The 18,637-nt window shown below is 34.3% G+C and overlaps 1 protein-coding gene across 1 annotated transcript in view; it reads right to left on the bottom strand.

The window, feature by feature from the left end:
* LOC143249429 (uncharacterized) overlaps positions 1-18,637 on the bottom strand; it is a 67,624-nt gene that overhangs the window by 33,627 nt on the left and 15,360 nt on the right. Inside the window, exon 2 of the mRNA XM_076499263.1 lies at positions 16,402-16,574. Coding sequence (XP_076355378.1) covers positions 16,402-16,468 — 67 coding nt within the window. The 5' untranslated portion in view covers positions 16,469-16,574. The remainder of the gene's footprint in view (positions 1-16,401; positions 16,575-18,637) is intronic.

The following is an 18,637-nucleotide window of genomic DNA, read 5'->3' as shown; positions in this document are numbered from 1 at the left end:
AATTATACACACATAATGTAATGAGATGTTTCGTTCTATTACTGATTTTCGCTTAAGTGTTATTAGCGCAGTTCATAATATGTGCTGTCTAGTGGCAGAAAATGGAAAACGTGAGAATAACTTGCTCTCTGGTTCTTCATCAAGTGAAAAAATCGTGTGAACAGGTATAACGAAGAAAGTGCTAAATAAACCCAGTCTTATAAATGTAGCCTCATTTTACAACATAGACAAACCATTCGGGTTAAAAGATGTTTCAGGACAACTTTACTTTTAAATGGATAGTTATACGTGAACAGAAATATCAGTCAAAGTTACAACACATATCTTTAACGTAAACTAATTTGATTGTCTATGTTTCGGACTGGTACCGTTCATCAGGCTTGGCTATCAAACCAACTAACACATTTTTTTTTAAAGTTAATACATTACTTTAATTTGGATTGAGCCACTAATTATCCTCCCTAGTAGTTGTAGTAGTTAAGCTTGGTGGAAAGCATACTCCAGACATATAGCTAAAAATAAATTTTCACTATAGATCTGTGTTGTAACTTTTCCCATCATTTCTCTCAATGCTTTTCTACGACTTCAGAATGTTTGTTTTTTTCTACAGTATGTGAACAGACTACTGGAGTAAAATATCAAATTTCCATCGAGTAACTTTAAATGGAATTATATTTTTAGCTGCGGCATAGCTGCTTAAAGAATAGCTTCGAATTTTTATTTTTCAAGTACGCACTTTTAGCCCAAAGCTCTGTCATATTTTCAACGATTTGAAATCAAATTACAGCTTTGGTCTCAGGGGCTCAAACCCTATATTTGACCGAGCCCAAGGTATCGTAGCTTAATTTACCGTAATTTTGCCTGAAAGAATTTCAGTTTAAGGGTAGGCTGGTAGAGATCCTGATGAGTAATAAAATCGAATTTGGTGTACACGAGCCCCGTGCTTTGTACTGATGGCGGCACGTGAAATTCTATTAGGCAGGATTAGAGTAAATTAATCTATGTGACCCTTCCGACCCCTTTATATTAGTTAAACTGAAAAAAACCAAAAAACTTTTATCTGTGATATTATAATTTATGACTGCTTTATTAGCACAGAATTCGTCATTACGCATTAAAATCTCATTCAAAATTATGCTGTTATATAAATGTCAAGAATATAATAAAAAAGCAGAATTGCTAAATATTATATGAAACTCAAGTAAAATTCTATACTGAAGTAACTTTAAGAGTGTTTAGTTACAAACTGAACATGCTAACCAATGCGTTAGACTTCTTTAAACATTTAAGAGTCTTTTGTAGTATTTAACCAGATAAATGAAAAATACTTGTATCAAAATATGTATACAATGTATGCTTTTGCATTCTAAATGCTTTAAAATACCTGTTTACCTTAGAATAAACAAGTTTTAAGGGGTTTACTTCAAAACATACCAAATCATATTATGCAATTATGATTATATATTTTCAAAAACAAACTGCAATAATTTTTATTACATTATATTATATATGTAACATACCATTAAAAGGTTTATAAGGGACTTTGTTTTTTTTCCCGTAGTCGCTTATTTTACTAGTCGCGAGATGACTTTTTCTTGTCGATGAAAATTATTTTCTGAAATACTAGCATGGAATGTTTGAGTCATACATTCACTTATATAAAGGTTCTTATTAAAGGAGAGAAATGTTTCCGAAAATCTTCATTCTGTTGTATCACACCACATGTTAACTCAGCGGTAAACCCTTGGAAAGCTGAAATTTGGGGATCGATCCTTCTTTAGAAAACTCATTTTGTACCTTTAAGCTTTAATAAAAACAATATGTTACAGCGAGCGAGCAAGTAGTACCTTCTTTTCGTTTTCTGGAAAAGTCTAGTGCACAGATGTGACGTGTCGTATTACTGTACTGTAACACTGTACTAGCTGACCATCCTACGTAATGAAGTAAGGATTTTGTGTGTTTGTAATTAAGCGCAAAGCTACGCAATGAGCTATCTGTGCTCTAACCACCAGGGGCATAGAAACCAGATTTCTAGCATTATAAGTCCGCAGATATACTGCTATGTCACTGGAGGGCTATTCGCTGTTGTTGTTTTGAAGTTAAGCACAAACCTACACAATTGGTTATCTGTGCTCTATCCACAACGGGTATCAAAACCTGGATTCTAGTGTTATAAGATTCCAAACATACAGCTGTGTTACTGGAGGCTACTTGCCTAAAAAAACTAACATTTTGAAGAAATTGATTGAATGATAGTACCTTTCCTTCCACCTGTAGTACGTATGATTTCTCTAATCTTTAGAAGAGATAAAATACATTTACATAATGGTTAGCCCCCCAGTGGCAGAATGGTATGTCTGCTGACTTATACACTTAAAAACTGGGTTTCGATGGTGGGCAGAACTCAGATAACTCTTTATGTAGTTTTGTGCTTAATAATAAATAAGTAAACAACTGTACACAGTGATTAACCCGCTGAGCTATCTCATAAACGAATATTAATAAGCACCTTCTACTAACATGTAAGAAATAACACCCGAAATGTAGTATGTTTAAAAATGTTAACATTCAAATTTTATTCCACCTCACGTGGAAGAGAGAGTATTAAAGTAGTATAAGTCCGTTATAGTATGAATGAAATAAAGCATTCGTTTTGTATTACTTTGTGTATATAGTCTAATAATATAAGGTACATTCTGTGTTATCTAGGAAAATGTAAGCCTTTGTCTCATAAGTCTTATTAAAAACACTTTAGAAACAACATTAATTGACTGTAATATTGTTTATTTTAATTAGTATTATTTTTAATTATTTTGCATGCGATACTATGAGATAATTTTAATATAAAATATTAAAGAGTATTTTGAAAGTTTAGGAAACTTTGTGCGCTACTACTAACAATCGTAACAACAATGCTAAAGTTTTCATTAAACATAAGCTAATTTACTATTTGGATCAAATCTAAAAGAAAATAAACGATAATTTAATGATTAAACCTGACAAAGAGGCGTAACGTTCTTAAGTAATGAATATAAACAACTACAACTTACAGTTGTAACAACACATTGGTTGAGTATCTTTCTCTAATAGAGAGGTTTTTCGGTCGTAATTCTAACAATGTGCCTAACAATATTTCGGTTATTCTTATATCGATGTATTAAGCTGAAGATACTAAAGTAATGTTTAAAGTTATCGTAACTAAATATTCAATATTATTTTACGGATTATAACCAGTAGTATTTTTAAACAAATAAAACAAAAATAATTTGTTATATTGCGAATTTACGGGATTATTTTATTTGGCAAAATGGGGAAAGTAATATACATCAAAATCATAGGTAAAAATAATACTATAGTAATAACTTGATGCAAATAAAGTTTAATCTTCTAGCGTTCCTGTGTTTTGCATGGGCTGGTGGTTAGGGCGATCGACTCACAAACTGCGATTCGCGGTTTCGAATCTCCGTCACCGAATATGCTCGCCATTTAAGCCATTGGGCGTTATAATATGACAATACATCCAACTATTTATTGGTAAAAGAGCAGCCTAAGAGTAAATGGTGTTTGATCAGCTGCCTTCTCTTTAGTCTATCATACTAAATTTAGGACGACTGACGCACATAACCCTCGAATAATTTGCGCAAACGCAAAAACAATACAACAACAAATAAACCAAAAACAAATCAATCATTTATTTGGGGTTTTGCTGCTGAGTTTATAATGTTATTTTTCAGGATTACTGCTTAGGGTATGGATTATCCTTACTTTGAATGAGCCATAAGATGGTATAGAAAACATAAATTACTGTATTCTTTATGCTCGAATTGATTAAGTCAGACACTAGTGCGCACTCAAACCTTTCTCTACAAAAGCTAAACAGTTTGATTAGTGAACTAAAATAATTCATTTCTTCTCTCAATGATGCTATCAGATTTTGTCCCGAAAACATTGATTATAACGAAATAAAAGCAAAACCCATTCTCAAAATGTACATTTTTATACTCTTAAAAAACTCGTTACAGGCGGAAAGTGTTTTCATTTTCTTTTTCTTATGTTATTAGCCTTAGCCGCGGTTCGTAGAACAGATCTGAGTTTGTTTGTTTTTTGTTGTCGTTTTTCAAATAGAAACTTTTAGTTCATCTCTTGGCCGATTTCAGATCTAATTACAGTTTTGGTCTCGAGAGGTTAAACCCTTTATATTGATGTCCATGTCCATGTTCATGGTGTAATTCTAATTTAATTATTATTTTATTAGATTAACTTATTCTAATCCTGCCAGCCAGTCCCTACATCCCTTGTGGCACAGCGGTATGTTTGCAGACTTATCATGCCAGAAACCAGGTTTCGATAACTGTGGTTGCTTTGTCCTTAACTATAAACAACCAAAGGAATCATGCTTTAAAGATTTACAGTTTGAGGGTAGACTTGTAAAGATCCTGATGAGTAGGGAAACAGAATGGCACTTTACGCTTAGTATTGCCGGAGCACAAAAATATAGCAAATAAAATGTGAAACAATTGTCTCGTAGATTAATTTACTCTAATCCTGCTCAAAAGAATTTCAAGTGCCGCAACTATTGAGGATTTCTACTTATTTTATACATTTTAAAGAGCTTTTCGTGTTTTTACTAATAAAGCAGAGAATAACGTTTCGACCTTCTTAGATCATCTTCAAGTTAACATCTTCTAGGTTTGGCGTTTACCTCACGTTCTCTAACGTTGTCCCACTTCTTGCTTCTAGTTTTCATAGTCTTGATTAATTGATTTTACCATTTTATATTTTCGGGAGTTATGTTTGTTTTATGACAAATTGATGCATCTCAATCCTTCAAATCGGCATCTTAATTTTTTCTCTTTTTTGCAGACAGTAAATGTACCGGTTATGATTTCACGTTAAACCAACAACATACTTGTAGTTAAAGGTGTGACTATTTAACCATGTAGAGTTTCTTCCTAAGGAGGGAAAAATCAAAGATTGACTTTTACAGCAGTTACTTGTCCTAAAAATTCTTCAATTATTGGACTTCTTTTCTTTGACTGTGTTCTATCTGATCAATGATTCTTTTCCTTTGAAAGTAAGTACCCATAATCGAAATTATAAGTTCTAATATTTGCTGACTTTTCTTGCTGGAAAAACTCGTTCATTTGCGTAAAACCAAAAACGAAAAAGTTTCTTGAACGTATTCTCGTACTTTTTGTTCAGACTTCCTAAACATCATCTAAATACATTGTGTAAGAATTAATGGTAGGTTAGATTATTGTTACAAAACATTTGAGAGAATATTTTTTTGAATGATGAGAAAAGAAAAAAAACATTAAATAAATACACAAAAGTGTTTCTGAAGTAAGAGGCTGAAACTATATACGAATGAAGAACAGTAACAATGTGTCCCAGCATGGCCAGGTAGCTAAGGCACTCGACTCGTAATCGAGGGGCGCGGCTGCGAATTATTGTTCCACCAAACATGTTCGCCCTTTCAGACCTAGGGTTATTGTAATGTTATAGTCAATCCCACTATTTGTTCGTAAAAGAGTAGCCCAAGAGAGGGCGGTGGGTGGGTGGTGATGACTAGATGCCTTCCCTCTAGTCTTACACTGCTAAATTAGGGACGGCTAGCATGGATAGATCTCGAGTAGTTTGCGCGAAATTCAAAACAAACCAGTAACAATGTAAGTTTGAGTTATTTTTTTCTGGTTAAACTATAAAAACTAATACAAGTTGTAATATATGCTAATAAAACTATTCTTCAAAAACAAATTAGAGGATAATCTCAACAAATATCTTGAGATGACTGAAATCACCCAACAAAGAAATATGAAAATCGCGCTAGGGCTTAAAATCTAAATAAGTAAGCAAGGCACATATGTACTGTAATTGGCACATAGCAAAAGTTTTGTCTGGTTATTGATTTAAGGTTATTAAATTACTAGTACGTAATAATGTTTTTTTTTTTTATTTCGCGCAAAGCTACACGAAGCCTATCTGCGTTTGCCGTCCTTAATTTAGCAGTGTAAGACTAGAGGGAAGGAAGCTAGTCATCACCACCCACCGCCAACTCTTGGGCTACTGTTTTACCAACGAATAGTGGGATTGACTGTCACATTATAACCTTTCCCCGGCTGAAAGGGCGAACATGTTGAGTGCGACGGGAATTCGAGCCCGCGACCATTAACTTACAAATCGAACGCCTTAATCCACCTGGCTATGTCAGGCCTCTAAGAGCGAGTATGTTTGGTGTGACGGGGATTCGAACCCGCGACCCTCAGATTACCAATCGTACAATATAATACTTAGGAAGATATGAAATTACGAGCTCAAGACCTAAAACAATAATAGTAATAAGAGGACAAACGGTATTACACGTGTGCACTAAATACCATTACTCTCACAAAACACGTTACTTCAAACACAGGTGTCCCCCGCTAGTACAGCGGTATGTCTACGGAATTTACAACGCTAAAATCAGGGTTCGATTCCCCTCGGTGGCCTCAGCAGATAGCCCAACGTGGCTTTGCTATAAGAAAACACACACACTCAAACACAGGATTTACTAATGTTATCAACATACTTTCTTTAATAAAACGCTTGAATCATCGCTATTACCTTTTATCACAAACATTTATCATGAAGAAAAATGTCAAAATAAACGAATTACTTCAGTCTTTCTGTTCAGTATGGTTACATAAAGAATTTTGGTAAAACTTAACCCATGTAATATTTATTGGCTACTATAGAAAGGTAATTTTGCTTATCTTATTCTCTCTACTTTTGAGCATAATTCATTTAGTGAACGAGTTTAAGCTTCTAAATAAAATAGACAGTTATCATTCATAATGTATTAAATCTTGACAGTACACTGTTTTTTTTTTTTTAATTTCTCGGAACGTTACAGAATTAGCAATGTAAGACTAGAAGGAAGGCAGCTAGTCATTATTAGCCACCACCAACTCTTGGGTTACTCTTTTATCAGCGAATAGTTGGATTGACCGAAACATTATGACGTTCCTACGGCTGAAAGGGCGAATATATTTGGTGTGACGGAGATTGATTCGAACCCGCGACCTTCAGATTACAAGTCGAGTGTCTTTACCAATTGTTCATGCCGGGCACATTGGTTTATTTTTTAACCCTAAAACTCTTTAAAATAGTTTTATTTATCTTAGGAATATATATAGGTGCAGTATTTAATATAGATATATTATAAAATCAATAAACCCAAACACGTGTGTTTGTGTGTGTCTTCTTATAGTAAAGCCACAGCAGGTTATCTGCTGAGACCACGGAGGGGAATCGAAACCCTGATTATAGCGTTATAAATCCGGAGACATACCTCTGTACTAGCGGGTGGCTCAAACCCAAACAACATAGAAAACATATTATCTAATTTATTAATTGTTAAGTGGTGATAAAGACCTCATATTTATGTTAGGTATGACTATATTTCTCAGTCACTACTGTGGTGAAGGAAGGCTTTAAAATCTAGTCTACAGTTAGCAGTTGTGGGAGTCAAACAAATTTGACTGAATTAAATATTGTTACTTTCATTCATACAATTATCAGTTATTTTCAGGCATCTGAGGCCTAAATAGGAAGGAATCACGAAACCATTTCAGTTGCACCCATTTGTGCTATACTTAATGAAAATATTTTATCACAAGAGCTGAAAGGAGATTGATCCTGTAAATAATTTATTCACGAAAATACATCAGAGAGAAATTAAGTTTCATAGTAAATTTCACAAACTGAAACACCAAAAAGTGAGTAAATGTTACGCGTTAAACGGTGAAACAAAGGTCTTGGAACGGTTTGGTGGTTAAGAGAGTTCGACTCCCAACCTACAGTTCTAGTGTTCGAGTCACCTCACCGAACAGGAGACCCTTCTTTTGCCATGGATACTTTATAATGTGACAGTCAATTTCACATTTCGTTGATAAAAGAATAGCCCAAGAGTTGGTATTGGGGGATGTCGGGTAGCTGCTTTCATTTTGGTCTATCACTTCAAAATTAGGAAAGACTGGCGTCGATAATTATCAATTAGCTTTGCATAATATTCATAAACAAACAAATTAGTTTTCAGAAACGTTTACTGCGTTAAAATAACTTGATTGTTATAAATGTTCTTCTTTGCTATTTCTATGACAACATGAACCATCACTGAACCACACTGAATCCACACTGAACCGTCTCCAGATAAACGTCCAAATTGTATTGATATTTATGGTTATATTTGTTTACTTAACTTTATCAAAGTGTATTAATTGTCGCTAATACATATATATATAGCTGAATATTTATAACGCAATGACATGCACGTAAATAAGTAATGATTATGGTAGCAAATCCTGTTACTTTTTGAGACAAATATTAATGTTTTCTACATTTATCACTTTTACGCATAATGTCCTTTAAATATTAATGTACTATTGCTTATGAATCCAGTCATGTTAGGCTTATGGATTAAGACTAGTGTCAGCCAAAGGAGAAATGTCAAAACGTTGCTTTAATAAATGTCCTTAAAATTATTTATCTCCGTTGCCACATTTAGACATAAATAAACGTAGTTTAGTTAAACATTAAAATAAGTGACCCTTAAACGTTTCAAGCGAGAATTTTATAGAAAGTTCTTCGTCAACTATAACTGTGAAAGATTGGATAAAATAAGTCAAAGATATTTCCGGTTTATAGCATTTGTTTCTTGTTTTATTCTTAATAGGAGCAAATGTAGTTAGCTACAGGGCTTTGACAAACAATATTTGTCATTCATTTCTTACACGGTAAACAATTTTAAAATATGGTTTCTATTTATTTTTAAAAACACATATAATGAGATGCTATTATAAAATAGTTTACTAAGATTATGAAATTTTAAAGTTGATTAAAATTGGAAATCTTTAAGTGGAGTATAGTTTCAGGAGAATAAAAATCCGTTAGTTTTTTTTAATTGACAAAACAGAACTATAATTGTTTATTCTGCAATGATTTATGTGTTTCACAAGAGAAAAATTCTATTTCAACTAGAAATATTATAAATCCGTTCTTAAATACCTATCATATGCAATGCTTTCTAGCATTATAAACAGGTCGAACACGATGTATTAAAACGCCGTTGTAGTCAATTTTGCCTCCTCCAAGCGTGCTCTGTTTAATGATCACGAGTCTTGAAAATAGCCTTGCAGCGTAGTTTTTATTACAAGAAGCTTCATCGTAAGGTTTTCGTGTCCAAATCACACCCCTCTACCTTACAGGCTTTATACAAACCACCTAGTTTGCAAGGATGACGGATTTCAAGCATTCTATACAGTCAAAACATGTAGAAATTAAAAGGACCGAGGCCGACGATTTGAATTTCAGTATGATCCGTTAGTAACAGTGTAGTGGTAGTTTAACGAATATGTCATGGAAGCAACTTGTGTACATATAGTTGCGTTGCTTTTCAGGCAGATGTCCCTTTCTTTTTGTTACGCATTTTTACCTGGAGCAAATGGACGGTTTTGCCACTGATTTTTGTGAATATACAATGTTACAAAATACTACATGTTGCTTACCACGGCTTGGGTAAGATTTGTACGGGTCTTTTTCTGGTTGGTCTTGGTTTCTTAAGTTGACCCATATTCCTTTGTTTTTCCGATACCATTAAATACAACGGATATCTGTCTTGGAAAATTTAATTCTTCGATCTGAATGCTTCTTTATGATCTGAATGTGTGATAATTTTGTGTTGGAAAGGACTGCTATATGTCTTTTCTAAAAGCAACCAATTTTCGGGCTCTACAGTGGCTCAGCGGAAAGTGAAGAGGCTTATTACGCTAGAAACCGGATTTCGATATCCGTGATGGGCACAGCACAGATAGCCCATTGTGTAGCTTGGTGCTTCACAGCAAACACACAAATCAATTTTTGGCACCATCATACTACCAACGAAACATCAAACAACATTAAAAGTTAGATCTAATGTATTCCGTCCACCTTGACTTCATATCACATGACTTGCTGATTCTCAACTTCAAAGTATATCTTTATTTAAAATATTAAATCGCAAGTAGATGACAGCTAAGTTTACCAGAAACTTTGGTATTATTTCACAGCACTAAATAGTTTGAAGTGACAATGTGATAGGTGTGAGTGCTCAGCTCTAAATGTACTTGTTTAGATAAGACGAGTGGTTACGTACACACATTGCGTCATTATAAATGTTGATTGTTTGTTTGTTTTGGAATTTCGCACAAAGCTACTCGAGGGCTATCTGTGCTAGCCGTCCCTAATTTAGCAGTGTAAGACTAGAGGGAAGGCAGCTAGTCATCACCACCCACCGCCAACTCTTGGGCTACTCTTTTACCAACGAATAGTGGGATTGACCGTCACATTATACACCCCCACGGCTGGGAGGGCGAGCATGTTTAGCGCGACGCGGGCGCGAACCCGCGACCCTCGGATTACGAGTCGCACGCCTTACGCGCTCGGCCATGCCGGGCCGATATAAATGTTGATGTAACTGTGTAATGGACTCCAGTAGTCATCGCGTATTGGGAACCTACTTAGTTAGAAAACTGTGTGAAGCCTTAAAACTGAGTTGATGCGTTATAATGGTCACTGAACCCATTGTACTCAACTTTGAGCTCCAATAATCAATCCATCAATGATATGCACAGTACACGTTATGTTGTACACACGTCTGTAGTAAATGTTATACTAGCCTAGCTGGGTGAACTTGTTCCATTGATTATCAAACTTAAGCTAGTTTACTTCGAACGAGAGAGATAAAAAAGTTTGGATGGTACGTGACGAACGAAGCACAAAATAATTGCAAAATCAGATTATTAATATGATGTCATTGCAAGAAAGGTCACATGCCTTTTTTGAAAATTCAAAATGTTTTTCTGTATTAAAGCTTATAATTAGATTTATCTCGGTAAATGTAAACAAATGAGTTATGTTAAGGAATATTACGTAGATCTATTGATTTAAAATTGCGCCCCCATCCAGGTTAAAAATTCTAGGAATATCACTGCCTACTTCCGAAAACAAGTGATTAATCAGGGCCCTATGTCAATATAATGGATTTAGTGATGCTCTATTTGTTTCTTACCTTTCATTATAAAAATAGATATTTTGTGGACAGTCATTAAAAATAACCACTTATTAATATTGAAAAAAACCATTTGCTAAAATATTTAATGAATATGAAGCGGATTTATTGTTAAATAAGAAGAAATGAAAAAATAATTTAGCGATATTTAGGGCGAAACTCAAAAGGTTCAATAGAACAGAGGGAGGGGGGGGGGTAAACACTGCTGAAGTAAAAGAATAAATATAAATTTAGAACCTGAGAGAAATAAATACAGTACGTGATCAAGGCTTGGGTTTGTTTGAATTTCGAGCAAAGCTACACAAAAGCTATCTGCGCTAGCCATTCTTAATTTACCAGTGTAAGACAAGCGGGAAGGCAGCTAGTCATCACCACCCATCGCCAATTCTTGAGTTACTCTTTTACCAACGATTGATCGTCACATGATAACGCTCCCACGGTTGAAAGGGCGAGCATGTTTGGTGTGACAGAGATTCGAACCCGCGACCCTCGAGCCTACGTGGTTAGAGGAGTCACCACACAAATCAGCAGAATAATCCGCTTAAGCGTACATGAAATATAATCTGAAATAAATCGAGAATACATCTGTGAAAATATTAACTAGGTAGGAAAACCTAAAAACGTAAAATATAATAGGTTGAAATTTTTCATAAAAGGGAAGCAATAAAAAGAAAATAATTAAATACTTATAGCGGTATAACCAAGTAGTAAACTTAACAACAGTAGATTTTTTGTTTGAAACCAAGTAAAACAAAATGAGAGGTAACAGCTTTAGCGACGAAAATAGTGAAAATAAAATTTAAAACAAAATCCAGGAATTTGGCACACATGCTTAATATTCAAGTAATATCAAAAGATTAGTTCATACATTAATCAATAATAACTCTAATTTCGTCGGTAAGTTTAAACTTCAAAACCACCGTGTTCAAAGTTAGTTTCTGTATCTGCCTGAGAAATAATGTGAAGATTTGGCATGTTTTATAATTAAACCACGAAAGCGTAATTTATTTGCGGATACTTTTGGCCTTCTTATTTCTTATACAGCCCTGACCAAAATGTTTGCGTACTGTTCCACACTGATGGTATTGTCTACATACATGGGGTAATTATTGAGTAAGTGCCCGAGTAGTAACAGAGAAGGTAGCGTATGATCAGAAAAACACGTACGAGTTATTATTCTGGTTTGTATAAGTTGTTTTGAGCATCTGTTCATCAAAACACACATACACAGCTGTTTTGGCATGCCTCTCAGTGGAACAGCGGTATGTCTCCGGACTTACAACGCTAGAAACCGGGATTCGATATCCGTGGTGAGCAGTGTGGAGATAGCCCATTGCATAGTGTTGTGCTTAACTTCAAACTAACAACAAGCTCTTGGCATAATATTGTTTGAAAAATATCAAAGCTTTGTTCAAACAGTTTCTTTGTACTTGATATTGAGTCATGCAGTGTCGTGTACCAGAATTTGTGGGATGTCAAATTGCTCTATTGTTTAGAAATTGTATGGAGCAAACGGACAATGCCAGAACAGCATGGTGTCCCCAGATTTCTGTATCCAAAATCATGAAATGTCACCGGACTACAGGAAACGTTGTTTCAAGAAAGTTTACTGGCAGACGTCGAAAAACTACAGCCCGAGATGATCATGTTTAGGTCAAGGTCGAAAAAAGCTTTGCAACACCTTACAACAGGAATGGCACAAACATATTCATTATATAGTTTTTAGAAGACTGTGAATAGAAGGAGACTGACCAACAAGCTTATTAATCAGAGTTTACCAATGTCACCATATTATTTAAGCAAGACAGCATCCAAACTTATTTAGGACACAGGTGACACGCTTTCTTTTCAGATAAGTCCTGTTTCTGGTTTGTTAAAGTTGATGGAAGGATTTGTGTTCGTTTGTTTTGAATTTCCCGTAAAGCTACACGAGTGCTATCTGCGCTACCCGTTCCTAATTTACTAGTATAAGACTAGATGGAAGGCAGCTAGTCATCACCAACCACCACCAACTCTTGGGATGCTCTTTTACCAACGAATATGAGGTTGACCGTCATATTGTAATGCCCCTAGGCTGAAAAGGCGAGTATGTCCAGTGTGACGGAGATTCGAACCTGCGACCCTTAGATTGTGAGTCAATCGACCTAACCATCTGGCTATGCCAAGCCTAATTCTTGTTCGTCGTTTTTCTTAAGAACAGATGAGAGAAGATTCTTTCTTTAAGGGAGCACATAGGAGGTGGAGCAGTAATGTTCGGGCAGCTACTTATCATGATGGAAAACTGTTCTCCAGGAAATCTTCAACGGTTCTTCCTACAAGTATCATATGGAGGCGTAATCTTTGCCATATACTAGGGCAAGGTTTGGTAATAACTTTGTATTTCACTATGACAATACCACTGCCCATAGTGTATGTATTTCACAGGATTATCTTTACTAGGAGAACATTGCAAAATCTTCAAATTGTAATCCCACTGAAAACTGTCGGGTAGATTTGAACTGGAAAATTGCTAACCACGACCCAAAAACAGCGATTGTTGCTGAGTTATAGTTTCTTCTTGTGACATCTTTGGGATGAAATCACGGTGGATAACATTAATAAATTCATCAACAACATGGCATGTCGTCTTGCAGTGGTTATTAAAGTACGATGAGAACCAAAAAGTACTGAATGTTTATATGAACTTATAATAGAAGGTTACAGAGGTTATTTATAATAACTTCATGCTATCTTTTGTTATTTGCTATATTTTGGTAAGATTTTGTTGTTATAAGTATAATGATGAATTATAGACCTTTCTACAAGCGTCAGATAAAACTGTTTGCTGTTCTAATAAATCGTTCATGTTATCAAGAGAATTTGTCTTATTATACAAATTACAATTAACTAATGTTCCACGAATTTCTCACCTTTACAGCTCTAAGTGTATTTTTGTTCCATCTTAATAATAAATAGCTTATTTGTTACGAAATTTACAAACTTAAGGCTGTATCTATGATTTTATTTTATAAATAAGAAATAAATAATACGAAAGTCAGGAATCTGGCATATAATTGGAATACATATTTAAATCCCGCAGATTTGTTGTTGCAGTTGTAAAGGAATTACCATTGTATATTTATTTTAGTGCCTGCACTTGTTTCTGTTTAGTTTTCTTTTTTACATGTGACGTATATAGTTGACTATGTATTGCCCAAGTCCCGCCTGTTCCCAAATTTTGTAGAACGTTCGTGTGTGTAAGAATTAACAATATACTAGATGTGTATGAAATACTAATGACTGACAATATTTCAAGAGCTTAGGTGAAGGTTCTACAGTCTCGCGTGATTTGTATAAAAAGCATCCAGCTGAGAGAAAGAAAGAAAACATTATTGGACAGTTACAATCAGTACGCTATAGGCCTAGGAAGCTATAATTGTGTTTAACGTCTATTAATAGAAAAAATAAAGAAATGGACCAGGAACGTGATAGATTTCGAACATTACAAACTGTTCAACTTCAGTGAATTACTTCGGACGTTAGAATTTCTACGATGACATCAAATGTCTTCCATAGAAGGAGTCAACTTGTACCCGCTGTGACACCAATCAAGAAACGACAGCTAGCTAGCTTAACTGAGGTGCAATAGTGTCAATTCAGAATTAATTTACTTGTCGTCAACTTCGATCGTCGAAAAATATTCAGTTCTAGACCGGATTTAAGATTTTGTATTGTACGTAAGTTTGTAAAACTGTTGTACATAAACCATCATTTGTAATAACTATTAGTAATAATCGTTACTTTAAACTGTATTGTTTTAATGTTTCCATATTAAAATATATTTGTGTAAAAAAAGGAAATTGTGTGTATCAGTCTTGTTGGAAAATAACAGAAGTTTAATACATATTAACATTTGATTAACTACTAAATTAAAATTCAAATTTCCGGTTATTTGGAGTAGTAATATGTCACGACCATGTAACGAACATAACGTAATAAATCGGAGACTCGTCCGAAATAAATAAATAAGTTCAGTTACCACAGTTTGATAACCACGTTTTTAAGTATTATTATTAAAGCTGTTGTAATATTTAACACTTTATATACTATATCGTCTGTTTTTTTTTTACATTTAACACAAAACTCGTGTTCTTTGCTGTGTTTGATTGGATTCAGGAAATTTGCTATTGCCTTTTCATACAGTGCTAACCTTGAGTATGTCATACTTTGCTAGCTGTTTACATTGTACGTTATGTTTATCTCATTACTTGAATGATGCCAACCGTTTAGCTGACCTTGTGATGAGATCCATCCGACAGAACTCTTACTGAATTGTTTTACTAAGTTGATGGGTCAGCTAGCAGAAGATTAGGTTCAGTCTCTAAAGTAATGATTTGAAATTTTCATATATATATTAATTATTATCTGTTTTGTCTTTCATTTTTATTGAAACTGTATTTATCCTCAACCCTAAGGGTAGTGTAGTCTAGTCCATGTGTGCGTGCGTGTCTGTCTGTCTGTCTGAGTTTTCGTGCATCTATCTCACAAATTAATATATCAATGTATACGAATATTTTAGACAAGATGATAAGTCAGTATCAGACAGTCTTCCCCAAATTTGGTCCGTATCCGAATTCGGAATAACTTTTAAATATCTTTATAATGGGGAGATAGGGCATTTTTGCGGTTTAGGGTTAATAACTCATCAAAGTGTGATCGGATATGGAGCGTTTTTCATAGGCACATTAAGACTGAGTCTTCTCATCATACTACAAATGATTTGGATCGTTGATTACTTGGGATGTGAGAAGGATTCTATTTATCTTCGAAGGTGAAATTTAATGCCATCCAATATAAACACAAGTAATCTCGAAAAGAAGAGGGTTGAGGGTATATAATCCCTCTAATTGTTCTTTTTTAATTTGGTTTGGTTTATTTTTTCTGTTTAATTTTTTTGTTAATGAACTTCAGTTTGCACGTTGTGAAATGATGTTTATTGGGTCAGTTTCTATGCGTCTATCAACGTGCAGACTTACTGACCAGATTGTTGAGGCTCTAATTACTGCGGATTTTACTTTGTAACATTTAAATTACCACAATACCTTAAACTAATCATTTATTCATAATCAGGCTCTGACAATGTATTATCTCAACATAATTTGCCTAGTGATTGAAGTTATACCAATTGTCTCAACCATTCTCTTTCCTGTCCTTCACACATCGGAAATATACTAGAACTAACAGTTAAAACTTAAGTTTTCCAACAGACGTAGACCAAAATAAGCCATATATCTAGAAATAAAGACATTATAAACTAAGTAGAAATAAAGACATACCACATTGTAAACTAAGTAGCAAAAATATTCCGTGAACAAAAGATATTTTCCCTCTTGTCGCTTCCATAACCTTATGGTCCAGAGTAGTGAAGTGTCAAGGTCAGGAACTGACCATCAAGACTAAACATTCTGTCAGCTATTCCGATAAACTCTGTGAACTCGAGACTGCCTTCCTGTAAAACCAAAAATACCAGATATTCAATGTAAGATAGGATGTTGGGAAAATTCAGTTAAGTGCTTAGCTGAGAAACAAAATTCTAATTCAAATAAAGTTATATGATTTCAGATTACCAACTAGTTAAGAATGCCAGATTTTATACTTCCACCTTAAAGTTTCAAATATGTTTATATAACATTACTTAGAACTTTACTTAAGTGGTTACTACACCTCTTATTGAAAAGTTTCACCTAAATCACATGTATTCCACGTTTATTTTCGTTGCAACAGGTCAAAATAAACACGGAGTAGTTACGTAACTGAGAAACTTGCTTGGTTGATGTCAGTGTACTTACCCCACCTTAAATAATGCAAATGTACCAGTGATATATGATACCCTTCGGATGGCAGTTCGTACTAGTACGTTTCTTTATAATAAAATAAAGAGCTCAGTCAAATATTTTACTTACAAACTTACTAGCAACAGGTGACTCTGTCATCTAGAAGATTTGTTTGTTTGTACTTAAGCACAAAGCGACACAGTGGGTTATCTGAGCTCTACCCACAATGGATATCAAAACCCAGTTTTTAGCGTTATAAGTCCGCAGACATTCCGCTGTGCCACTGGGGAGCTCTCCAGATGAATTCATTTAAGACTTTCGTCATGCTTAGAATTTAATTTGCAAATAAAAATATTACACAAAACGAAAAGCTTTTTTTTTTTTTAAATAAAGAACTAGACGATTACCCGTGGTGCCGGTGCATTAGATCCGCGTGACGTATAAATGACGTCATATCTACACCTGAGAATAGAGAAAAATAACGCTCTCCATGACGGGAAATGTAGGCAAAACTTGAAAATTGTGACCCCTATTGCAAATCTACATGCACACAAGATTAAAAAAAAAATATCGCGAAGTTGAAGGTTGCATATCGCTTAATCAAAATGTTTTTCCAGTATCATACATACAAGCAAGAACATATTCTCAAGACAGCTGGTATGGGTATTGGCACTTTAAGTAAAATAAAGTACAGAACAACGTTTCGATCTTCTTCAGTTAACCTGAAGATTTCCTAAAAAGGTCGAAACGTTGTTCTGTATCTTATATTAATTAAAGTTTTAATACCCATACCAGCTGTCTTGAGAATACATTTTTACTTCAAGTGGGTTTTCGTTATCACGCATTACTTCACCATAGAAGCAAGAGTTCCATTACTGTATGATTTGAAACGTCACCCAATAGAAAGCGATGTGAATACGTTTTTGAGAACAATTTTAATAATTTCTTAGTAGTTTTATAAGAATTGTCATAGTATCTCTGTAGAAGGTTTCCAACAGCACTACATTTCTTATCGGACTCAGTTGTAAGGCCCTCTAAGTGGCTCAATGGTGAGTCGGAAGGCTAATAACATTTTAAAAACTGGGTTTCGATACTTCGTAGCAAGTGGGCACACTACCATAACCCATTGTGAAGCTATGTGCTTAACAAATAACATTTTTAAACTTTAGGTCTTAAAACGCTAGATTTCGGAGTTTTCAATGATGCATTGTACAGCTTTGGGCTAGAACAAACCATTCAATTTATTTGATAATATAAATAACTTTAGACGATTAATTTATTTCTACGCACTCGTTCAATATCGTATTGCACACGTTTCTATAAAGTAAAGAGTGTCAAAGTATTAGATTACTAGAGGAAGGCCCAACATTTTATTTTCCAGAGAAATTCAGACCATCTTTTACCTTTCTGTGAATCCTAATTAAACAAGCTGACAAAATAGTACTTTGGAATTGTAAGTGCAAAAAGAGGATATAACCATATTACAAAATGCGTTGACTTCATTAGTCTTTGTTATTTTATGATTTAATAAATACTTTTATTGAATATTTGTTTTAAGAAGAGTAATACAGATTTAGTAATCAATAATTATCTAACGCTGAGATAGGGGACCTGTATATATTTAGGAAAAGGCACACGAAATAATAAATTTACAAATAATTTATTTTTAGGGCTAAACAAGTTTCAAAATACGAAGCAAAATTTGCGTTTAAGTTTATGTTTAGAAATTAAGTGAATT

Source organism: Tachypleus tridentatus, chromosome 4, assembly GCF_004210375.1.
Source record: "Tachypleus tridentatus isolate NWPU-2018 chromosome 4, ASM421037v1, whole genome shotgun sequence".
In the NCBI taxonomy this organism is placed as follows: Eukaryota; Metazoa; Arthropoda; class Merostomata; order Xiphosura; family Limulidae; genus Tachypleus; species Tachypleus tridentatus.
This window is presented reverse-complemented; position numbering and strand designations above follow the sequence as displayed.